This window comes from Jaculus jaculus, chromosome 9 (genome assembly GCF_020740685.1).
Source record: "Jaculus jaculus isolate mJacJac1 chromosome 9, mJacJac1.mat.Y.cur, whole genome shotgun sequence".
NCBI lineage: Eukaryota > Metazoa > Chordata > Mammalia > Rodentia > Dipodidae > Jaculus > Jaculus jaculus.
In genome coordinates, this window is record NC_059110.1 from 120,956,764 (window position 1) to 120,980,418 (window position 23,655).

Below are 23,655 nucleotides of genomic sequence, written 5' to 3' on the forward strand. Positions count from 1 at the left end.
GCCCCTCCCCTTTCTCTCTTTCAAATAAGTAAAAATGAAATATTTTTTTAAAGCAAAAACAAAAAAGCCAGGCGTGGTGGCACACACCTTTAACCCCAGCACTTGGGAGGCAGTGGTAGGAGGATCACTGGGAATTCAAGGCCACCATGAATATAGTGAACTCCAGGTCAGCCTGGACAACAGTGAAACCCTGCCTTGAAAAACAAACAAAAAAAGTAAAAAACAGGAGTATTTCAGAGATTACCAACTCAGGAGCTTTACCTTCTTTCCTCTGTGACACTCTTGTCTTTTTTTTTTTTTTAAATACCTATTTATTTATTTGTGTGACAGAGAGGGGAAGAGAGAGAGAGAGTATGGGCACACTAGGGTGTCTTGCTGCTGCTGCAAACTCCAGATGCACGAGCCACACTGTGTATCTGGCTCATGTGGCCGCTGAGGAACTGGACCCGGGACAGCAGGTTTTGCAAGCAGATGCCTTTAACTGCAGAGCTATCCTCCCAGCCCTATAATACAATCCTTCTAAACTTCAAAAAGAAAAAAGGGGATTGAAGACATGGCTCAACGGTTAAGGTGCTTGCCTGCAATGCCTAAGGACCCCGGTTCAATTCCCCAGGACCCATGTAAGCATCTGTATGAGATGGTGCATGCATCTGGAGTTCATTTGCAGTGGCTGGAGGCCCTGGTGCACCCATTCATTCTCTCTCTCTCTTATAAATAAATAAGCACTCATGAGGCAGAGGTAGGAGAATCGCTGTCCGTTCAAGGCCAGCCTGAAATTACATAGAGAATTCCAGCCAGAGCAAGACCCTACCTCGAAAAACCAAAACAAGAAAAAAAGTGTATTTCATTGTGTAAAAGCAAATAATGTGCTGGTCAATTTCAGTTGCCAACTTGACAGGACTTAGAGTCACCATGGAAACAGTAGGTATCCATGCCATGGTTCTGATTTCTCTTGGCCTTGAGCAGCAGCTGAAGGGGAGGCAGCCCACTCTAACAGATTATGGTCGCTGCATAAACAGTACATACAGCCTCTCAGTGCCACGCCTCCTCACCCACGGGGCTGAGCTTTTGGGTTTTTGGCATCCATCTTCCACTTGAGGGAAGCGCCTTTCTGTTGTGATCACGGAGGCTGGGTCAGGGGCCCTCAGGGAGGTGGAGCGCACGCTTCAGGTGAGCTCTCTAAATTCTCTCTGACACACAGGCTCTGCTGGAGAGGAGCACTTACTGAAAATCCTCTTGTGGGTTTCTGAACCATGTACTCATTACTTCCTCAAGAGAACAACTCATGGCATTCATTTAATTAAAAAAAAAAAAAAAAAGCTCAACCCAGGCGTGGAGACGCATGCCTTTGATCCCAGCACTAGGCAGGAAAAGGTAGGAGGATCACTGTGAGTCCAAGGCCAGCCTGAGACTACATAGTGAATTTCAGCTTAGCCTGGGCTAGAGCAAGACCCTACCTTGAAAAACCAAACTAAATAAATTAATTAAAAATACTCAAGCCAGGCATGGTGGCGCATACCTTTAATCCCAGGATTCTGGAGGCCAAGGTAGGATGGAAGTGAATTTGAGCCAACCTGGGCTACAGAGTGAGTTTCAGGTCAGACTGGACTAGAGGGAGACCCTGACTCAAAATGAAAATGCTTAAGGGGGCTGACAAGGTGGCTCAGCAGTTGAGGCGCTTGCCTGCAAAGTCTAAGGATCCTGGTTCAATTCTCCAGGAAGCACATAAAGCCAGATGCATCTGGAATTCATTTGCAGTGGCTAGAGGCCCTGGTGTACTCATTCTCTCTCTCTCCCTTTCATAAATAAATAAATAAATAAACTGGGCGTGCTGGCTCACACCTTTAATCCCAGCACTTGGGAGGCAGAGGTAGGAGGATTGCTGTGAGTTCAAGGCTACCCTGAGACTATATAGAAAATTCCAGGTTGGCCTGGGCTAGAGTGAAACCCTACCTCAAAAAACCAAAACTAAATAAATAAATTTTTTTTTTTAATGCTAGAAGGCTGAGGAGATAGCTAAGCAATGAAGTCCTTGCCTAATGTGCAAAGGCCCAGGTTTGACCCCCAACACCAAAAATCAATCAAATAAGCTTGGATGCAGTATCACATGCCTGTAATCCTAGCTAGGCAGGAAGATTGCAAGCATAAGGCCAGCTTGGGCACCACAGCCACGCCTCCTCTCCAAAAATAAACAAATGAATATTTGATTAACGCCCAACCAGCACATAACTTTCCCAGATCAAGTTCCCTCTATATTTAAACACAACTGATAAGGTACAATTAAGCTCTCAGTAAAGGCTTCTTTCCATAGTCGCTGCATATATGATCTGGTTCACAGAATTTGGTTCAAGTCAAAGAGAGACATCTTTATCAGGAGGCTCCATGACTGACTACTCACCTAGCGCATGCAGGAGCAGGACTGCGTTCCATCCCCCAGAGCACCGTCAAACAGATGAACCTGCCTGCTTGATTCAGATGGAGCCTCCAAGCTGTTCTGCAGATCTGCAGAAGCGCCTGGATTCTCATTTCACTCCTTTATTTGAATGGATGCACAAGGGCCTCAAGCCGCTGTGAATTAACGGAACTCCAGATGTGTGTGCCACCTTGTGCATCTGGCTTTACATGGGTACTGAGGAATCAAACCTGGGTCCTTTGACTTCGCACACATATGCCTTAACCGCTAAGCCATCTCTCCAGCCCAGTAAGTTGCTTTTATAAGCAGCAGCAGTATATGCTGGGTGTAGCGGCACATGCCTCAAGAACTGCCACAAAAGGATTTCAAGTTCAAGGCCAGCCTGAGCTATGTCAAGAAGCCCTTTCTCAAGGGGGCGGGGGACTAGAGGCTGGGAACATGACTGAGTGGTTAAAGGCTCTTACTTGTAAAGTCTACCAACCCAAGTACAATTCCCAAGTCACCCACATAAGCCAGATACAAAAAGTGGTGTATGGAAAAAACAAAGTGGTGTATGTGTCTGAAGTATGCAGCAACAAGAGGCTCTGGCCCTTCTACACACACACGCGAATAAATAAGTCAGGGCTGGAGACATGGCTTAGTGGTTAAGGCGCTTGCCTGCAAAGCCAAAGAAGCCAGGTCCAATTCCCCAGGACCAACGTAAGCCAGATGCACAAGGTGGTGCATGTGCCTGGAGTTCATTTGCAGTGGCTGGAGACCCTAGTGTGCCCATTCATTCCCTCTCTCTCAAATAAGTAAATAGACATAGCAATAACATGCTACCTTCCTGATTTTCTCACATCACTTCCTTATGCCACCCACAACATGTAGATCTAAGAACCCTGGAGCCTGGGCAAGCTTGAGCCTGGCAACCCCTGGAGGGGTGGCCAAGCATGTTCACCTGGGCCTCCCCTTCCTCCACCTGTCCCGAGGCAAGGGATCCTGACCACCTGGCCCTGAGCAGAGGAGGCTAACCCAGTGCCTGGTGTTTGGAAAATGACCCTTGGATCTCAGGGGGTGCAGCTCCTCTCCCTCCCCGCTACTGCAGTGAACCACTGTCACATGCTAAAGGTCAACCGAGGTGGCCGTGGAGAGGTCCCACTGTACCCTGGCTTCCTGTCTGCACGTAGGTCTTCACGGCTTCCTCTGCTTTCAGTCGGATGACCCATCTGCTGGGCGAGTACTGCTTCTCCAGCTCCTGCAGGACAGACACAGGCTGCATGAGACCTTCCTTCTCAACTGGGTATGTTCCAGCCTCCTCTGAAGGCTCTCTACCTTGAGAGCCCATCCCAGTCACCTCAGCTTCTTGCGAGTTCCTTCAACTTCCATCCTAACCACTCACACCTCTCCCTGCCTTGCTAGCTCCACAGGAGGCTCAGACAGTGGGGTGGTCACTGGCAACAAAGTGGGGAATCAATATTCCAAGGCACAATTATGAGTGACACAGCGGTCCCAGGGACAGAGGCGAGGAGGAGGGATCAAAGCTCAGTTTGTAAATGCAGCCTGGCCAGATGGCAGAAGCACAGAGGGGAGAAAGACGGGTCTTGAATGTGGGGTTCAGATGTTCACACTTAAGTCAGACATGGTGGCCTGGACCTGCAATCTCAGCTACTCAAAAGCTGAGGCAGCAGGATCACAAGTTCAAGGCCTGCCTGGGCCTGCACAGTGAGTTTGAGGTCAGCTTTGGCAGTTTGTACTCCCAGCACTCAGGAGGCAGAGGCTGGAGGACTGATACCAGTTCAAGGCTAGTTTCATCTACATATCAAACGTTAGGCTAGCTAGGGCTGCATAGTGAGATCTTGCCTCAAAAAAAAGCCAAAAATAGTGGTGCACCCCTTTAGCCCCAGCACTCAGGAGGCAGAGGTTAGGAGGATTCCTACGAGTTCAAGTCCATCCTGAGATATAGTGAATTCCAGTTCAGCCAAGGCTACCGTGAGACCCAACCTAAGAAAAAAATAAATAAAAAGGAGGAAAAATAAAAGCCAAAAACCCAAAATAGAATAAAGGAAAAAGAGGGCCAAGGGAAAAAAGAAGAAAGCCAGACACAGTGGCCTGCTCCTTTAATTCCAGCACTCAGGAGGCTGAGGTAGGAAGATTGCTGTGAGTTCAAGGCCAGCTTGTGGATACAAAGTAAGTTCCAGGTCACTCTGGGACAGTGTGAAACCCTATCTCCAAACAAACAACAAAAAGATGGCCAGGGCCAGCCAGGCCAAATGAGCCAATGGGTGCAATAATGGCACATCTCTCATAGTGGAAACCAGCTGCCCTCTAATTGGACTGGAGGCCCGCTCCATGGGAGGGAATACATCCCTCATACTGAAAACTTAAAACAGAGGTAGTCATGAGCCCTAGGGGTGTAACATCTGCTGCTGTCTGGCTACGTGTATATACTATGCTCATCAAACTGCCTAGTAAGCACTTCTCTTAATGTTCATACCCTTATATTAATGCTACTCTCACTTTTGGTAGAGAACCTTCTCTTTTCAGATGGCAGTGACCTTGAGATGACTCAGAAGGCATCATGGTGCTGGGAAGAAGTGACAGGAGTGCTCAGCACTGAAATATCTCTATCACGCCTTCCAAGGCTCAGGGTCCATTGCAGAAGAGGTGGAGGAAAGAATCTAAGAGCCAAAGGAAGGGTAGGACTCCTTACAATGTGCTCCCCCCAGACACAAAATGGCCTGGATATCCATGACCTCACAGTGCCTGACACTACCTACACAAGACCATCATAATAGGAGGAAAAGATGATGACACCAAAATAAGAGACTGATTGAGAGGAGGGGATATGATGGAGAGTGGAGTTTCAAAGGGGAAAGTGGGGGGAGGGAGGGCATTACCATGGGATATTGTTTATAATCATGGAAGCTGTTAATAAAAAAATTTAAAAGAAAGAAAAAAAGATGGTTGGGGATATAGCTTGGTGGTGGAGTGCTTGTCTTGCATGTATGAGGCCCTGGGTTCCATCCCCAGTCCAGAGATGGGAGATGTCTGATGGGTTGTGGATAAAGGCCCTCAGCCATCAATATAGAATCCTTGGAGACAGAGCGGCCTCACAGAAAGGCTTGGGGGCCAGATGCCACTGGACCTCCCTCTTTTACTGGCTGCCTTGCCCTGGGCAGTTTGCTTAAGCTCTGACCTCAGTTTCTTCATTGGTATAATGGGTCTACTAGCTGCCTCACAAGGCTGAAAGAGAAAGGTGTATAGGAGAAGTAAAGCGAACCATTCAAATGTGGTTGCCTCCCTTCTTGTTGAATGGGGCTCTAAGCCAGAGGTCCCTGGAGCTATACTTTGTTGTGACATCTCATGTAGCCTCAAGCTTGCTGTGTAGCTGAGATGACCTCAAATTCCTGATCCTTTGCCTCCTTCTCCCATGTGCTGGGATAACAGAAATGAGTTACTATACCTGACTTGCCATCATCTTTACTGCTACTTATGTGTGTGTGTGTGTGTGTGTGTGTGTGTGTGTGTGTATGCGTGTGTGTGCGTGTGTGTGCATATGTGGGAGCCAGAGGTTGACATCAGTTATTGCTCTGTACTTTATTTTTTGAGACAGTCTGTCTCTGGGCCTAGAACTCACGAATTTGGTTAGACCAGTGAGTCAGCAAGCCCCAGGGATCCTCCTGTCTCCACCTCCCCAGTAGTGGGTTACTGGCACACATCACCATGCCTGGCTAGTGATTAGAACTTGGGTCTTCATGCTTGAGTGGGAAGCACTTTACCCACTGAGCCATCTCCCTAGCTCCACTGCTATTTATAATGGATGATACAAAGGGTTTCTGAGAGTGCCCTGATAATGTAGACGTGTGTGTGTGTGTGTGTGTGTGTGTGTGTGTAGGTGGTGGGAGAGATTTCTTGGGGCAGTACCTTTAACTTTCATCAGCTTCTCAGAGGTCTGCTGAGGTGTCTATGACTAAAAAAAAAAATCATTGCCTGAATAATAAAAAATAACTGGGTAACTCCGTAGGAAATCATGATAATTACAGCCAAGTGCCAGGCAGCGTGTTGTGTGCTTTGTGGTTCCCCCCTTAGTGTTCAGTACTTCTGGGCATGCCCAGTGTGCTCCAAAGTTTTGGATGAAAATACAGGATAATCAAGCTGCGTAAACTCAAGAGCCCGCCCCTGAGGATGTCTGCCTGCCTTGCGCAGTGGCTCGAAGCAGTAACCCTCGGCCTCTGACATTCTTCAGCTTTTAATTATTAGCACAAACCCAGACACATTGCACAATCTCAGGTTAGGGTCCAAGCCTTCGGCCCCTAACTTCTGCTGGCCTACGGAGAGTGACACGGCCACAAGACTTGAATTTTTCGCTATCTGTCCTCAAAACTGGACACATACACACTTGCCTCGAGGTGAGAAATTAAATATATCTGATGCTCAAGCTTTCAGGGCCTGAAGGAATGATCTAGATGGCTTGCAAGCTTCTTAGAATTCCTGTCCAGTCTGTGAGCTGAGTTCCAAGACCCCAGCCCCTCTGTGCGACCTGCCTACCTCTGCGGACATCTTTTTCCAGGGAGCCTCGTCCGGGACCACAGCACCGGAAGCATCCATAGGGAAGTCCAAAGTAGGGGGCAGCGCACTCCCAGCTGGTTTTTAACCTTTTAAGCGGAGCAGCGGGGGGCGGGATCCAGGGTGACCACATCCTCAGAGCTACGCCCACCGCCTGGCCCTCGCGCATGCGGAATCGGCCCTTTCCCACGACTGTACTGAACTCTTCCCGCCTCCGTGGGCTCAGTGGTCTTCCTGGGACCTAATTGGTTCCCCCGATCCGCTGGCGCTCCCGATTGGCCAGCGCAGAGCGCCGAAATGAGAGCGGGAACTGCGGGTGCCTGCCGGGTCGGCTGTGCAGTCGGCCTTCCCCGTGGCTACCATGAGTTATATCAACCTGCCCACCGTGCTGCCCGGCTCCCCCAGCAAGACCCGGGGGCAGATCCAGGTGCGGCGCCCTGCTCCCCAGGGGTCGTGGGGCACGGCGGATGCCGGGGTGTCCTCCGGGAGGGACCTCCCCAAACTGATTTCCTTCTCTCCTAGGTGATTCTCGGGCCCATGTTCTCAGGAAAAAGGTAAGTGGGTATTCGGGGCGGGTGTGTCTCCGCACCCCTGGCGACCCTCCCCCTGTCCTTGCCCCTCCGGAGCCGACCGCCCTGCCCCAGAGGTCTGGAGCAGGGCGGTCGGCCCCGCCTGGCCTTGGCCCAGCGCCTTCCCGCCCGATCTTCTCTCGGCTGCAGAATCCGGCGTCCTGCCCGCCCAGATCAAGCTCTCCTTCCGGGGCTCCTGATTCTTCCCGGAGCCAGTCTCAGATGGCCATAGCCGAGCCCCCCTCGCCCCAAATCCTCAGAAGCCCTTTGTGCCCACTCGACGCTAGGCTGTGTGTGGACACCCGTGCTCCACAGCTGTTTTCCTTTTCTTTTTTAAAATGTTTTATTTATCCATTTAAGAGAGAGAGAGAACGGGCTCGCCAGGGCCTCTAGCCACTGCAAACGAACTCTAGACGCCCGCACCACCTTGTGCATCTGGCTTACAGCAGGCGAGCGCCTTAACCGCTAAGCCATCTCTCCAGCCCGACAGCTGTTTACAAAACAAGTATCCTCTCCTACGAGGTCATCGAAAGTCAGGGAGCCTCCCTATTTTCTCTGAGGCGAGGGGCTGTCCCCTCACCCTTCTTGAATAGCGCGGCAAAGCTCCCTGCTTGGAGGGTGAGGCTCAGGCTGGAGCTCTGGGACGCAGAAACACGCTTCTTGGGTGCTGTCTCAAAGGGCCTTTTAGTTAACTCACAAAAGCAACAGCTGTGGAATGAGATTCCCCTGGGAGGAAGCTTGCCTGCATCGTCCCCTAACGGGTCCCTGCGATCCCTGCCCCTGCGGCCCTTCCCAAGCATGTCCCAGGACACCATCCCCATACAAAGTTCTGACCTGCAGCCCCGTGGCGTGGCTGGTACCCAAGTCAAAGGATGCTCAGCACTGGACTGCGTCTTATCTCTGGACAATGAACCCGGCAGGCCCCGATCTTGCTTCCCACGCCCTGCAGTTCAGGCTCCCCGCCACTAGAAGGTGCTGGCGGCGAGCCGGTTTATGCGCTGGCCTCACCTGACCCTGCCTGCCTGCCTGTCTGTATCTAACATTGCAGCACTGAGCTCATGAGACGAGTCCGGCGCTTCCAGATCGCCCAGTACAAGTGCCTGGTTGTCAAGTATGCCAAAGACACGCGCTATAGCAACAGCTTCTCTACACATGACCGGTCAGTCCTTGCCTGCTTTAGTCTTTAGTCCTGCATAGTGGGAGATCCGGTGGCACAAGGCATATCGTCCAATCTGCTTAGTGGGGATAGTCGGTATTTTTATTTATTTATTTGAGGGACAGAGAAGATGGTCGGTATTTCTGATACCCAGTTTGAATTAGTGAACTCTCCAGGATGCAGACAAGGCAGGCTAAGGCTGGGTGCTCTTTGCCCAACAGGAGAGGGATAGCAGGCTGCTGGCTTCTGATGGGTAGGGGTCCTGAACGCTCTGCAGTGCCCACCACTAAGATTTTTCTCTCTAGCTGGCTCCCTGCCATCCTGTGGCCTTCACACTTCCGGGTTGTATGCTTCTCTGCCTGTGTATGGGACATTTCTGTCAGCAAGCACAAGGCGGGAGTTAAATTGAGTGGTTTGGCAGCAGGTTTGAGGGCTGGTATTCTAAGCCCGAGGCATTCCTGTCCTCCGTGCCCTGGATCCGCCTGTGAACCTTACTTTCTGTACCCGCAGAGCTGACACTGCATCAGAGTGTTGCTAAGGGCTTGGCCAAGGGTGGGAGCCATGGGGTTTCCAAAGGTGGAGAATTCTTGGGACCATAGGAATTCAAATGATGCTTTGTGGCCAAGATGCAGGTCATTTCTGTGGGGTCCACCACACAGGGATGGGGTGAGTGTGTGTGTCAGGGGGTGACAGGGAATGGTCACATGTGTGGCATCTGGAGTGGGTCAGAGCTCATGGGTCAGTCACTAAACACAGGCTGTTGGCACTGAAGCCACGGCCTGTCTCTGGTCGTGTATGGGAAGAGGAAGAGGAGTTTCAGGTGCGTGGAGTACTGTAATGTGTCCGTCTGTCAGTGTTTGCTTTATTTTGTTTTTGTTTTTTTCATTTTTAAAAATACTTCTGTTCATTGAGATAGGAAGAGGGAGAGAATGTGTGGGCCAGGGCCTCTTGCTGCTGTAAACAAACTCCAGAGGTGTGCACCACTTTGAATATTTGGTTTCAAGTGGGTACTAGGGAATCGAACCCAGGCTGGCAGTCTTTGCAAGCAAGCTCCTTTAGCCGTTGGATCATCTCCCCAGCCCTTTTTTTCTTTTCTCCTCCCTTCGCCAACCAAGGTAGGGTCTCTCTATAGCCTAGGGTGGTCTCGAACTCACTGCTTTCCTCCTACCTCTGCCTCCGGAATGCTGGGACTAAAGGTGCCTGGCTCTGCAACCTTTTCCTTTTTTGTAGTTTTTTAAAAAAAAATTTTAACATTTATTTTATTTTATTTTTGGTTTTTCAAGGCAGAGTTTTGCTGTAGCCCAGGTTGACCTGGAATTCACTATGTAGTCTCAGGGTGGCCTCAAATTCATGGCAGTCCTCCTACCTCTGCCTCCCGAGTGCTGGAATTAAAGGCATGCACCATTACACCTGGCTTATTTTAATTTTATTTTATTTGAGAGAGATAGAGAAAGAATGGGCATGCCAGGGACTTCAGCGGCTGCAAACGAACTCCAGACACATGTGCCACCTTATGCATCTGGCTTCCATGGGTTCTAGGGAATCAAATCTGGGAGCTTTTGCTTTGCAGGCAAGTGCCTTAACAGCTGAGCCAACTCTCCAGCCCTTTTGTTTTGTTTTTTTGAGGTAGCGTCTTTAGCCCAAGCTGAACTGGAATTCACTATGTCATCTCAGGGTGGCCTCGAACTCACAGTGATCCTCCCACCTGTGCCTTCTGAGTGCTGGGATTAAAGGTGTGTACCACCACACCCAGCTCTTTTAATTTTTTAAAATTATTTTTATTTTGAGAGAGAAAGAAAGCGGTAGAGAGAAAGAATGGGCATGCCAGGACCTTCAGCCTCCTGTGAGCGAACTCCAGACGTGTGCGCCCCTTTGTGTGCATGTGCGACACTGCACACTTGTGTCACCATGTGTCTGGCTGCTACATGGGACCTGGAGATTCAACGTGAGTCCTTAGGCTTTGTAGGCAAGTGCCTAACCACTAAACCATCTCTCCAGCCCCCCTCCCTTTTTTTTTTTTGTTTTTCGAAGTAGGGTCTCACTCTAGCCCCGGCTGACCTGGAATTCACTATGGAGTCTCAGGCTGGCCTTGAACTCACAGTGATCCTCCTACCTCTGCCTCCTGAGTGCTGGGATTAAAGGCTACACCCGGCTTTTAGCCCTTTTTTTGATCTGGTTTTGTTTTTTGGTTTTGGTTTTATTTTTCCAGATAGGGTCTCACTCTAGCCCAAGCTGACCTGGAACTCACTCAGTAAGTCTCAGGGTGGCCTTGAACTCATGGTGAACCTCCTACCCTGCCTCCCAAGTGCTGGGATTAAAGGCATGCACCACCACACCTGGCTTAAGTTTTTATATATATCTTATTTATTTATTTATTTGAGAGAAAGAGGGAGGTCAAATGCCAGGACCTCTTGCCCCTGCAAACAAATTCCAGACGTGTGTGTCACCTTGTGCATATGGCTTATGTGGGTACTAGGGAATCAAACCTGGGTCCTTAGGATTCCCAGATAAGTGCCTTGACTACTATACCATCTCTCCAGCCCATGTTTTTTTGAGATTGGGTTTCACTGTAGTCCAGGCTGACCTGAACTCACGGCGATCCTCCTACGGCTGCCTCCCGAGTGCTGGGATTAAAGGCATGTGCTCCACACTCAGCAGATCACTGGTTTTCTGAGCAAGGCTCTTACTCTCATCATCTGTCCCCCACAGGCCACACTCCAGACGGCTGTAAGGCCCTGAGCTGAGGGCTCCCTGGCTGGCCTGGCTTTGCTCACACTCTGGCCTTCTCTTCCCAGGAATACCATGGACGCCTTGCCAGCCTGCCTACTCCGGGATGTGACCCAGGAGGCCCTGAGTGTGGCTGTCATTGGCATCGATGAAGGACAGTTTGTAAGTTGGCTTGTATTATAACCACTCCCCCCCCAAAGATAACCCTCTCTGTGCCCTTTTCCCTTGCTGGTTTCAAAATTCTACTTTAGGTCTTTTAGGAAAGTCACAAAAATAACCTGCTTCAACTAGGGTCTGAATTTCCTCACCCCTTTTCATACTGTTATCATATGGGATTTATTTTACCCTTCCTTTTTTTAGTCAGTGTGTGTTGTGTATGTTTTTTGTTTTTTTTTTTTTTTCTTTTTATGTTCATCTAGGTGGGGTCATGCTGACCTGGAATTCACTATGTAGCCTCAGGCTGGCCTTGAATTCACAGTGATCCTCCTACCTGTCTCCAGAGTGCTGGGATTAAAGGCGTGCACCACTACACCCAGCTTGCCAGATTTTTAAGTGGGTTCTGGGGGTTGAATTCAGGTTCTTATGCTTGTACAGAAAGTTCTCTTACCTGCTCAGCCATCTCCCTAGCTCTTGCCTTCCTGTGTTATTTAATTTGCTTTTTTAAAAATTTTATTTTTTAAAGATTTTATTTTTATTTATTTATTAGAGACAGAGAGAGAGTGGACACACTAGGGCCTCTAGCCATTGAAAACGAATAGATGCATGTGCCACCATGTGCATCTGGCTTATGTAGGACCTTTAATCCCAGTACTCGAGAGGCAGAGGTAGGAGGATCACTGTGAGTTCAAGGCCAGCCTGAGACTACATAGTAAATTCAGGTCAATCTGGGCTAGAGCGAGGCCCTACCTTGAAAAGCCTCCCCCCTTCCAAAAAAAGTTGGGGGGGAGTGGGAATAGGGAAGATGGTTCAGCAGTTAGAGGCACATGTTTGCAAAGCCTACTGTTTTGTGTTTGATTCCCCGGTACCAACGTAAAACCAGATGCACAAATGGTGCATGTGTTTGGAGTTCATTTGGAACAGGACTAGGGATACAGGCATGTGTGGTCCTACCCAGCTTTTTGCTTTTTTTGTTTTTTTAGTCAAGCCAGGTGTGGTGGTGCATGCCTTTGACAGAGAAAGAGGTGGGGAAAGAATGGGCACACCAGGTCCTCCAGCCACTGCAAATGAACTCCAGATGCAGGCACCCCATTGTGCATCTGGCTAACGTGGGTCCTAGGGAATCTAACCAGGGTCCTTTGGCTTTGCAGGCAAATGCCTTAACTGCTAAGCCATCCCTCCAGCCCTGCCCAGCGTTTTATGTGCGTGCTGGGGGTTGAAGTCAGCCCTCGTGCTTGTGCAGCAAGTTCTCTTAGGCACTGAGTCATCACCCTAGCCCCAGGGGAAGCCATGCTTTAAAGACAAAAAAAAGAAGACAATCTTTTCTGTTTTACACAAGTAATGACAGTCTTAATCTGGGCAATGTGACAAGCACACACAGAAAAAGGAAGGCCGCATTTGGCCATATCAGTCCCTAAGTCCAACCATGTGGGCGTCTTACCTGTTGCAGGCAGGGTGTTGTGTGTCTTGGGAACATGGTGGAAGGGCGCCTGAAGGAGGTTTATACACTTTAGCCAGGAGAGGGATGTGGCTTAGCTGCTACCTGTATTTTGTCTGTTGAGATGAGACTGTGGCACAGTCTTTGTCTGGCTTGGTCCTAGTCTAGGTGGCCCGAGGAAGTGGCAATCCCAGAGCCCTGCAGCTGCCTTCCTTCTCCTCCCCACTCAGACATGCCAGTTGGGTAGACCTAGTCCTTCTTTCCAATAATATATGTGTGGTTTTATTTTGGTTTGTTTATTTATTTTTTTTTGTGGTAGGATCTCATTCTAGTCCAGGCTAACCTGGAGCCAACCTATTGTTCCAGACTGGCCTCAAACTCACAGCCATTCTCCTACCTCTGCCTCCCAAGTGCTGGGATTATAGGTGTTCCAGCCCCTGCCTTTGAATTTTTCTCTGTGGCTATTCATGTAGTCTTTATCTTTGGGAATTCATTTTCTCACTTGCCACATCCTCCACTCCTGGCCTCTGTGGCTTTTGCCTTTGAATTCTGAATGTCAGAAGTCTTCTGCTAACCATGAGTAAGCCCACCCTGAGAGGCTAAAGATGAAAATATTCATTCATTCACTTGTCCTTTTTTTTTTTTTCCCCAGGTAGGGTCTTGCTGTGGCCCAGGCTGACCTGGAATTCACTATGTAGTCTCAGGATGGCCTTGAACTCACGGGCAATCCTACCTCTGCCTCTCAGTGCTGGGATTAAAGGCGTGTGCCACCACGCCCGGCTCCATTCATTCATTCTTTAGATGGAACCCAAGGTCTCACACATGCTGGGCAAGTACTCTGCACAGAGCTTCACCTCCAGCTACAGCTTCACTTTTTTTTTAAACAAAGAGGAAGGAAGAGAGAGAGGATGGGCATGCCAGGGCCTCTAGCCACTGCAAATGAACTCCAGATGCATGTGCCACCTTGTGGCCTCTGGTTTACATGGGACCTGGAGAATGGAACCTGGGTCGTTGGCTTCTCAGGCAAGCACCTTAACCACTAAGCCATCTCTCCAGCCCATGAAGCTCCATCTTAAATATAACCTAGCACAGCTGAGTAGATGAGTCTTAAGTAGGGAACTTTATTCTGACAGTTCTAGAGGCCAGAAGACCATGAGCAAAGCATTGGCAAGGCCTGTTTCTCCTGAGAGCTGTGAAGGAAGGATCTCGGTCCTACTCCTTAGCTCATAGGGGACCCTCTGGGTGCCAGGCTCTGGGTATCAGGTTTGGAGCAGTACATGAAGGCTGGCTATGAGGAGCTGGGTGGTGGTGGGTGGGTGTGCCATGCAGATGGAGCCTCACAGGACAGGCTGTCAAGCTCCAGAGGCCACCACTCAGGGCAGCTTGCTCACCCTCTTCCCATCTGCCCTGCCAGTTCCCTGACATCGTGGATTTCTGCGAGGCTATGGCCAATGCCGGCAAGACAGTAATCGTGGCTGCGCTGGATGGAACCTTCCAGAGGAAGGTAAGGCATCTGACCCAGGCCTCGTGCTGGTACCTGACAGGTAGTGGAAGGGGTCTCAGTGGTCTGAATGCCTTGATGCTGCCCTGGTCTGCCCAGGGGTGGGTGTGTCCAGGCCAGATGTCATCTGTTGGCAGGTGCTCTGAGCTGGCAGAGGGATGGGGAGCAGGGTGTGGCTCCAGCAAGGCAAAGTCAAGGTGTGTTATTTTTTCCTGGTGTTGGGGACACGAATCAAAGGGTTTAAAAGAGAATCACAGGGCTGGAGAGATGGCTTAGCGGTTAACTGCTTGCCTGTGAAGCCTAAAGACCCCAGTTCAAGGCTCGATTCCCCAGGACCCACATTAGCCAGATGCACAAGGGGGCACACGCGACTGGAGTTCATTTATGGTGGCTGGAAGCCCTGGTGCGCCCATTCTCTCTCTCTCTGCCTCTTTCTCTGTCTGTCAATCTCAAATAAATAAGTAAATTTTTAAAAAGAGAGAGAGAGAGAGAACCACAGCTGGCTGGGTAACTGAGCACACTGGCTGTCCTGCGGGGTGTAGGCTTTCGGCAGCATCCTGAACTTGGTGCCCCTGGCCGAGAGCGTGGTGAAGCTGACCGCCGTGTGCATGGAGTGCTACCGGGAAGCCTCCTACACCAAGAGGCTGGGCCTGGAGAAAGAGGTAGCTCGCCAGCCTTCTATGTGGGGCGGGGTGGGCTTCTGCTTCCTGCCCTTCACACGTCCCTTTCCTGCCCACCAGGTGGAGGTGATCGGGGGCGCAGACAAGTACCATTCCGTGTGCCGCCTCTGCTACTTCAAGAAGTCCTCCATCCAGCCCCCTGGGCTGGACAACAAAGAGAACTGCCCTGTGCTGGGTAAGCCAGGGGAAGCCTCTGCTGCCAGGAAGCTCTTTGCCCCTCAGCAGGTACTGCAGTCCAGCTCTGCCAACTGAGGGAAGCTGGGCCTGCAGCCAAGGAGCTGTCGGCTCCTTTCCTCTGCCACGGTGTGGACTCAAGAACAGGCCCAGAGGAGGAGCTGGGGCAACTATTTGAGAAACATTCTGCCCTGGCGTGGGGCCTGCTGGTCACCTCCTCCCTTCTGGCCCTTTCTTAGTTCCTCCCCCAGCTGCTGGGAACAACCTGCCCCAGGCTAGAGCTGGCTGTGGTCTGGTGGTGTAGGGTCTCGCGTTCCCCACGGGATGAGGACAGACCTCATGCAGTTGTGACACTGAGGCTGCTGACTGCTTCCCTGTCCGTGGCTTGCTTTCACTGCTGAGTTTCTGGGCTCGCTGGGAAGTTTGAGCCCCGCCCCACACCAAGGCTCTGTTGCCCCTTTGGCCATGGTCTGCACTCCGGCCCCCTTGCTACTGCTACTGCGCTTCGTGCTGAAAGCCCCTCCCCCACGCAGTCATCTCATCTTTTACCCTGGTGGCTCTGGCTCTGCCAGGCCTCAGACCCCAGGGCTCTGGCTCCTAAAAAGGAGTAGTAGTAGGAGCAGGGCCCAAGCTTCTTTTGCTATAGCGTATGAAATTAATGATTAATAATAAAGTTTACTACCTGTTGGGCCCAAGTTTCTCGGTAACCAGGGTTTCCCCAGGCCTTGCAGGCAGCAGCTCCCACAGGATTTAGGCGAAGACTTCTTCCCACATCTTTTTGTAGTGCTCCTGCTCTCTTAACCACAGCCCTTCTGAAGTGATGGTGCAGTACATCCTAAGAGAAAGGCCACTTTCCTATCTGGCTGATTTCAGGACAAAAATAGGAAATGGTGGGGCATGGCAGTGCATGCCTTTAATCCCAGCACTTGGGAGGCAGAGGTATGAGGATAGCTGTGAGTTCGAGGCCAGCCTGAGACTGCATAGTGAATTCCAGGTCAGCTTGGGCTACAGCAAACCTCTACCTCAAAAAAAAAAAAACAGTAAATGAACCTGCCTAGAGCAGCACTCCTCCCCCTACCCCTACCACACACCCCGAGGCTGAGGTGGAGCTGCTGTTCCAGCCCGCCTGGAGGTCAGGTTTTGTTTGTGAGACAGACACTTGATAGTAGGTGCTCAGTGGCACTCTGGAAAGTGGGCTGTGGCAGCTCCCTTGAAGGCCAGAGTCAGCTGGGGTCTGGGGCGCTCAAGACAGATTTGGGCCATGCCTATATATTTCCCTATGCAGACAGCAGCATTCCTAGCTTGTCTCCAAACACTGCAAGAAGCTGTGCTGTAGTGGGGAGACCTGCCACTCAGAACCCGGTTAGTGTGCTTGGGACTTGGAAAGAAACCACAGCTGTAGACAGCTGCCTGTCATTGCAAAAGAGAAGTCAAGAGTTGCCTCAGGCAGGGGTGGAAGAACTGCTTCCTGCTATAGAGGGGTCACTGTCTTTGGGGTGGCCAGGCCCACTCGCTGCCATGTCCCAGGAAGGGGCTCAGGGGGGCCTGGCCTTACCTCTTCCCTATCTCTGATGGGAAAGAGGTATCCCGAGGGGCAGCTCACAGACAGCAAATTCTAGGAGGGCAGCAGCAGGGCCCTGGCAAGCAGTCCAGAAAAGTTCGTCTTGTTTACAGGCTGAGCACAGTGGCTATTTTAGGATGCTGGTGGAAGGCAGGGTGAGGAATGAGACCCCAGGAGGGGAGCTGCCACCCGTCCTGCATAACAAATCCTAGGGACGCTTGTGTGGTGGTGGGGCATGTTTGTAATCCCAGCACATAGGAGGCTGAGGCAGGAGGAGGGTGAGTTTGTGAGCAACCCGGGTAAACACCTAGAGTATCTACAAAAGTAACCAAATCACTTCTCGGCCTTTGGCTAAGTATAAAAATGTAACAAACACCGGGCATGGTGGCGCATGCCTTTAATCCCAGCACTCAGGAAGCAGAGTAGAAGGATCATGGTGAGTTCAAGGCCACCCTGAGACTACATAGTGAATTACAGTCAGCCTGGGCTAGAGTGAGACCCTATCTTGATAAAGAAACAAACAAAAAAACAAGGTAACAAAGCCAGGCATGGTGGTGCACCTTTAATCCCAGCACTTGAGAGGCTGAGGTTCAAGGGTAGTCTGGAGCTTCAGTAAAGTCCAGGTTGGCCTGAATTAGAATAAAATCTTGCCTAGAAAACAAAGTAAAATGCAACAATGTAAACTCTACAAGGGTGTCCTGAGTGGACTTCCTCCCAAGCTGAGGCCCAACCAAGGACTATGGACATGAGAAAAAAAACAAAACACATTTATTCCCTTTCCAGACTAGTCTACAGAGCCCAAGGGCAGGGGTGTCCCCGAGGCTCTAATACATTCATCCGGCCCTCCCACACTTGGAACTAAACCTTGGCAGAGAATATATAAAGCGGGGTGTTCTCTCCAGGCAAAGCCCCTCCCTACTGCCTGGGGGGTGGGGGCGAGGAGGTGGTGTCCAGGCCTCCTGAGGTGGACCCCAGCCCACCCCACAGCTGTCAGGAAGGCAGCCTGGGGCAGTTGGCACAGTGGTGAACACAAACCCAGCCCGAGGCTGGGTGTCAAACCTGAGTGAGGAGGTGGGGAGCCTGAACCCAGCACCTCAAGGAGACATGCAAGGGTCCTCCATCTCATCTTTGGCAAAAAAAAAAAAAAAAAAAAAAAAACACGGGCTCCCATCACCTCAGGCTGAGCTCAGCCGTGGGCTACAGGGTGCTACGGCACGTGGTGAGCACCATTCTGCCTTCAGCGGCTGCATCGAGGTGGGTGAGGAGCTGAGGACGTGGCACAGTGGTGGGACACATGGCTAACATGGACGAGGCCCTGGGTCCCATCCCAGTACTGTCAAAAACCCAACAATGAGAGAAGATCTATCTAAACCCCTTTCCTAGCCAACGCCCTTGCCAGTCAGCGGGTGACTGTGAGGCCCCCTGGGCACAGGCACTGGGGTGTGTTCTGCTGCTACGGCTGGGGTGTGGGAAGGCAGAGGGCTTCCTGGGCTACCACCTGCCACAGGCAAGGAGCCAGGAAGAGGGGCTGTGGCCCCAGGAGACAAGCCTTGAGGGAAGAGTCCAGAGTGGGGGGCAGCCTCCCTGCCTCCTTCCAGCCCAGCTGCTCAGTACACGGGGGGCTGGTAGCCCTCGGAGGTCTCGGTGTTCTGGGTAAAGGGCGGCTGCTGGTAGTTTTCTGCCGAGGCGCTGGGGTAAGAAGTGTAGGCCGTGTTGGGGTCTGGGGTGGGGTCCACGTAGTTCTGGATGAAGGCGTCCACTCCAGCCTTGTAGTGCTGGTAGGCCAGGGAGGCTAGCATGCCCTGCAGGGAGACCCAAGGTGTGAGCAGGACTAGAGAACCTGCGCCTTCCCCGAAGGTCACAGAGCTGGCGACCTACCCAGGAGAAGATGGAGAAGAAGCTGAAGGTGATGGCTGCCCGCGCTGAGTCGGCTCCCACCAGCACATCTTCTGGCCTGGTGGCTGCCCACTGGTTGGTCAAGAAGCAGAAACCAACAAACCACAGAAAGGTCCAGAGCGCTGGGAAGAGGATGGAGAGAGGGAAGGGTCACCCTGGGGAGAGAGACCCAGGGCAGGGCTCCTCAGGACAAGGCTCCCTTAACTCAGGACTCGGCCAGTGTAAACTACAGAGGCTGAAAGAGGTGACAGCCAAAGGGTCCGCTTTCTGGGTAGGAGAGATGAAAGACTGAGACCCAGTGTCAGGACCCGCCCTTGTGCACTAACACCCTTGGGTTTCACCAATCAGCCTGCTCAACCTAGATTTCTAACCCTGGGTCCCTCTACTGAAGGTCCCAAGGTCCCTCAATCACAGGTCCTAGAGCTGAGCGCTCCGGAGCCCAGGTGCCCATCAGAGCAGAAAGCAGATACCTGAGAACAGTAGGTCACCAATGACCAGGTACTTGCGGTCAGTGGCGTTGCTGATCTGGGGGAAATAGATGTCGACCACGAAGAAGAAAGCTGAGGCCAGGAAAGCCAGCACCCCAATGGCACTGCCGTAGCGACAGGCATCCTCGTTCCGGTTGAAGACGCAGTGCATCTGTCCTGTGTCATGAGTGTTGCTGTAACCCTCACCAAAGATGCATGAGAATACAATCAAGGCGAAAACCTGAGGGAAAGGAGGAGGGCAGATGGGTGAGCACTATCCCACAGACCCCTGCGGGACATATTCAGGGTAAACCTTCCCTAGTGCCTAGAGACCAGGACCCAGGCTGGACATGGGGATACTCTCCTGTCCCTCTACTGCTGTCCCCTTCTGAGACTTGCAATGAGGGGGTGGAGAAATTGTGCCTTGAGAATCACCAGATGGCTGGCACTTACCAGGGGCCTGGCAGGGAGTTCCTGGGATAGAGAGGACTGGGCAATTGGTGGGGATCTCCTGGGAGGGGCCTTCCCCACCCAGTGGCCTGCCCACAGATGTTGTGTCATTTAGGTTTGTGACCAAGCAAAGGGCAATCTACACATGGAATGAGTTTGTTTTTCAAAGCAGGGTCTCACTCTAGTCCCAGGCTGGCCTCAAACTCCCAGCAATTCTGATTCTCCTACCGCTGCTTCCAGAGTGCTGGAATTAAAGGCTTGTGTTTTGATGTAGGGTCTCACTCTAGCCCAGGGTGACCTGGAATTCACTCTGTATTCTCAGGGTAGCCTCAAACTCACAGAAATCCTCCTACCACTGCCTTCTAAATACTGGGATTAAAGGCGTACACCACCATGCCGGCCTGCATTTTTTTTTTTTTTTTAAAATTTGAGAGAGGAGACAGTAACAGACAGAGAATGGGTGCACCAGTGCCTCCAGCCACTGTAAAAGAACTCCAGATGGAGGTGCCACTTTTTGCATCTGGCTTACGTGGGTCCTGGTAATCGAACCTGGGTCCTTAGTCTTCACAGGCAAGTGCCTTAACCATTAAGCCATCTCTCCAACCCTGAGGTTCTGTTTTTTTTTTAATTATTTTTGTTCAATTTTTATTTATTTATTTGAGAGTGACAGACAGAGAGAAAGACAGATAGAGGGAGAGAGAGAGAATGGGCGAGCCAGGGCTTCCAGCCACTGCAAACGAACTCCAGACGTGTGCGCCCCCTTGTGCATCTGGCTGACGTGGGACCTGGGGAACCGAGCCTTGAACCGGGGTCCTTAGGCTTCACAGGCAAGCGCTTAACCGCTAAGCCATCTCTCCAGCCCCCTTTAGTGCTTTTTGAAGAGTTTTGTGTAACTCAGTCTAAGTAGTTAAGGATGGCCTTGAATTTCTGATACTCCTGCTTCAACTTCTCTAGCCCTGGAATTATAGGCATATGACACCAAACCTGTTTCTTTGTTTTTTTCTTGTGGCAGGGTCTCACTCTAACTCAGGCTTACCTGGAATTCACTTTGTAGTCTCAGGGCGGCCCCAAACTCACCACACTCCTCCTACAAGTGCTGGGATTAAAGGCATGCGCCACCACGCCTGGCTTGGTTTTCTTTTTCATTTGTTTGTACATGCATGCCTGTGTGTGTGCATATGTGTGTTGTGTACACTAGGGCCTATTGCTTCTGCTGCAAAGGAACACCAAATACATGTGTCACTTTCTGCATCTGGCTTTACATGGGTGCTGTGGAATAGTCCACTGGCCAATAGCCCTTGCAAGTAAACACTGTTAACCACTGAGCCATCTTCCCAGTGCTTGGGGTTTTTTGGTGGGGGGAGGGAGGGCTGGTTGTGTTTGCTTTTTTCACGGTCTCACTCTACCCAGACTGACCTGGAACTCACAATGTAGGATCACTCTCTAGCTTCAAGCTCATGGCGATCTTCCTACACTATAGCCATGCCGATGCTGGGACTAAGATGAGTGCCTTTTTTGTTTTATTTTATTGAGGTAGGGTCTCACTCTAGTCTAGGCTGACCTGAAATTCACTGTATAGTCTCAGGCTGGCCTTGAATTCACAGCAATCCTCCTACCTCTGACTCCAGAGTGCTGGGATTAAAGGTGTATGCCACCACACCCCGATGGCCTTGTTTTTTTTTTGAGACAGTATCACTCCAGCCCAGGCTGACCTGGACCTCACTATGTAGGTTCAGGCAAAACTCAAGCTCATGGCAATCCTCCTGCCACAGCCTCCAGAGTTCTGGAAATGCAGAGTTTACAGTCTTAAACAAGTGAGCCACCAAGTCACAGTACCTAGACTCAGAGTCTCATCCAACCCTCAGCCTAACACCCTGTACCGACATCTGCTACAGCAGAGTCTCTGGAAAGCAGAGTCAGAGTCAGCAGGGTGGGACTTCTCCAATCCCCCCACGCCTTCAATGCTTTCCTGACTTTCCCTGGGCGAGGAACTCAGCAGAAGGTTAGCCTACTCCCTACAAGAACTTCCGGCTTCTCTGGCACGCTGGCCCCTCCCCTCCATGTCTGCGTCCAGCCCCACAGCAGCTGGCATCTGCACCAGACACTCCAGGGGGTCTGACCCAAAGGCCCGCGGCCCCAGCCCAACACCCAGACTCCGGCAGTAGCCAGGGGGCTTCTAAGGTGGAACATCCAAGAGGGGCGCCTGCCCCTACGGCATGGTCTCAAGTCACCTTGCCTCCTCCTCGAACTTGAAGCCCAAGTTCATCCCACCGCTTTGGATGCATCAGAGTCTTTGGACACTTGCTACCTCTGAGAGGCCGCCCAGGGCCGGCAGCTGCCCTCCCACGGAGCTCTCCAGGGGCCCCTGGAGCTGGCAGCCACAAGCCCCGCCCCCAGCGGGAGATGAAGCCGGAACTCCCTCCCTGGGAGCAGTGTGTGGGACAGAACTCCTGGCACTGCCATCCCGGCCCACAGGGCATCTATCCGCTCCTCGGGCACAGCCTACGATGGGACCCACCACACCCCACAGCCTGAGCGCGAGGGTCGGGGGAGCCCGGGGCACGACCGAAGGCTACAGCCCCAAGCAGGCACCCTCTGGGTGCAGTAGGCCCCAATCCCGGCACCCCCAATGCACACCTGGCACTACAAGGCTGGCCTAGCTTCTGGGTAAAACGGAGACACACCGCGTCCACCGCCTGCCCGCTCCACGTAACCCCACGAGGCTTCAGAAAGTCCCTTCCAGGTGATCTCCGCGAGCTAGGCGTGGCGGCGTGCGGGCCACCTGCTTCGGAGTCGCCCCAGGCTCCGCCCACTGCCAGCAGGGCCGCAGGCCGGCCTCCCCGTAGCACCCCGGGGACACCCCGCCACCCGGCCGGCGGGACCCCGAGGGGTGCGGCGGGGACCCGGGGGGGTGGGGAGGAAGGCGACAGGATCCGGAACTACCCGGTGGGACAAGGCGGCGGGACGCTGCAGGACTCAGAAGAGGCCGAAGGCCCCGGGACGGAGAGCGTCCGGGACCGCCAGGCCCGCGACGCGCGGCCGCCGCCGCCGCCACCTGTCGCCGTTCCGGGCTAGGGGCCCGCGGGTCCCGGCGGCGGGGGCCGGGGGTGCCCGGCAGGCTCCCCGGGGACTCACCAGGCTCAGGACGCGCGCCACCACCTGAGGCTGCGTCACGAAGCGCCGCAGGTCGAAGGAGCCGCCCGCGTTGGCCGCGCCGTACGCCCCGCTCTCCATGTCGCCGAGTCCGCCGCGCCGCCGAGCGAGCGCCCAGAACCAGCCCGGCGGGCCGCCCCGCCCGCGGGGGCGTGGCCAGCGCGAGGGGCGTGGCCAGCGCGCGCCCGGGGGCGTGGCCACTCGGTCACCAGGGACCGACTGCAAAGTGCGGCTGGCGGGCGGGGACCTGCGCTCGGCGAGGGGGAACTCAGCTACCGAGGGGTCTCCCGGCGCCCAGGCCGGTTCCCATGCTCGGCTGAACAGTAGCACAACCGCAAAGGGTCAGGCCCAGGAAGAGGAACTCACTGCGGCCCGCCTTCTACGTGCCCGGGGTTCCCGGTCCCTCCCTTCAGGAAGCCTACCAGACAGACACCGGTTTCGAACCCCACCCTCCAAGAGCCCGAGCTCTTTCTTAAGCGACCTAACCCCACCGTTCCGCTCAAAGCCAAGGACCAGGGAGCGTGTAGCTAGGACAGCACTTGCTTAGCATGTAGGAGGCCCTGGGTTCATCCCCAGGACAATAAAATGAAAGTGGTAACAACCTAGGCCATTGCCTGGGCCCCCTCTTGGCTGTTTACTGGATCCAAGCCTGGGATATGGTAGAGATAATTGCCCTTCCCCATCGTTTTCTGAACTGGGCAGGGGAAAGGGTTGTGAAGGACAAGGAGTTGTGAAGGACACTACCAGACACACAGAGCGCCTTGTG

General features: G+C 52.4%; 3 protein-coding genes across 7 annotated transcripts in view; 1 reads left to right on the forward strand and 2 right to left on the reverse strand.

Moving 5' to 3' along the window:
• The window catches only part of Afmid (arylformamidase), a 25,497-nt gene extending 18,383 nt beyond the window's left edge, over positions 1–7,114 (reverse strand). For all 3 annotated transcript variants that reach the window (XM_045159127.1, XM_045159128.1, XM_045159126.1), the window contains exons 1-2: positions 6,944–7,114; positions 3,560–3,650 (exon numbers count right to left, since the gene is read on the reverse strand). In XM_045159127.1, the coding sequence (XP_045015062.1) occupies positions 3,560–3,650; positions 6,944–7,003 (151 nt within the window). In that variant the 5' untranslated portion in view covers positions 7,004–7,114. The remainder of the gene's footprint in view (positions 1–3,559; positions 3,651–6,943) is intronic.
• Tk1 (thymidine kinase 1) lies at positions 6,712–16,052 on the forward strand. 3 transcript variants are annotated; one of them, XM_045159132.1, is made up of 7 exons: positions 6,712–7,016; positions 7,484–7,515; positions 8,579–8,689; positions 11,482–11,575; positions 14,422–14,511; positions 15,051–15,170; positions 15,249–16,052. In XM_045159132.1, exons 2-7 carry the CDS (start codon positions 7,499–7,501, stop codon positions 15,438–15,440), a joined length of 624 nt encoding a protein of 207 aa, XP_045015067.1. In that variant the 5' UTR covers positions 6,712–7,016; positions 7,484–7,498; the 3' UTR covers positions 15,441–16,052. The 3 variants fall into 3 exon arrangements, with proteins under 3 accessions (XP_045015067.1, XP_045015064.1, XP_045015065.1); XM_045159130.1 differs by lacking the exon at positions 6,712–7,016 and adding an exon at positions 7,231–7,388; XM_045159129.1 differs by lacking the exon at positions 6,712–7,016 and adding an exon at positions 7,230–7,388 and having other exon boundaries at positions 15,051–16,052.
• Positions 16,053–17,669: 1,617 nt separating this feature from the next.
• On the reverse strand, positions 17,670–22,995 carry Syngr2 (synaptogyrin 2). The gene is made up of 4 exons (XM_045157879.1): positions 22,872–22,995; positions 19,290–19,527; positions 18,802–18,941; positions 17,670–18,725 (listed from the first exon to the last, which is right to left on the reverse strand). The coding sequence occupies exons 1-4, from the start codon at positions 22,968–22,970 to the stop codon at positions 18,531–18,533; spliced, it is 672 nt and encodes a 223-aa protein (XP_045013814.1). The 5' UTR covers positions 22,971–22,995; the 3' UTR covers positions 17,670–18,530.
• Positions 22,996–23,655: the final 660 nt, after the last annotated feature.

What these genes read in the sequence shown, in the direction of transcription:
- Tk1 (XM_045159129.1), top strand. Translation starts at nt 7,323, where the DNA reads ATGAGTTATATCAACCTGCCCACCGTGCTGCCCGGCTCCCCCAGCAAG. An exon ending in CCCATGTTCTCAGGAAAAAG is followed by an intron (nt 7,516 to 8,578) that starts GTAAGTGGGTAT and finishes CTAACATTGCAG; the next exon opens with CACTGAGCTCATGAGACGAG. An exon ending in ATGGAACCTTCCAGAGGAAG is followed by an intron (nt 14,512 to 15,050) that starts GTAAGGCATCTG and finishes TGCGGGGTGTAG; the next exon opens with GCTTTCGGCAGCATCCTGAA.
- Syngr2 (XM_045157879.1), bottom strand. Translation starts at nt 22,970, where the DNA reads ATGGAGAGCGGGGCGTACGGCGCGGCCAACGCGGGCGGCTCCTTCGAC. An exon ending in TGGTGACCTACTGTTCTCAG is followed by an intron (nt 18,942 to 19,289) that starts GTATCTGCTTTC and finishes TCCTCTTCCCAG; the next exon opens with CGCTCTGGACCTTTCTGTGG. An exon ending in TCTTCTCCATCTTCTCCTGG is followed by an intron (nt 18,726 to 18,801) that starts GTAGGTCGCCAG and finishes GTCTCCCTGCAG; the next exon opens with GGCATGCTAGCCTCCCTGGC.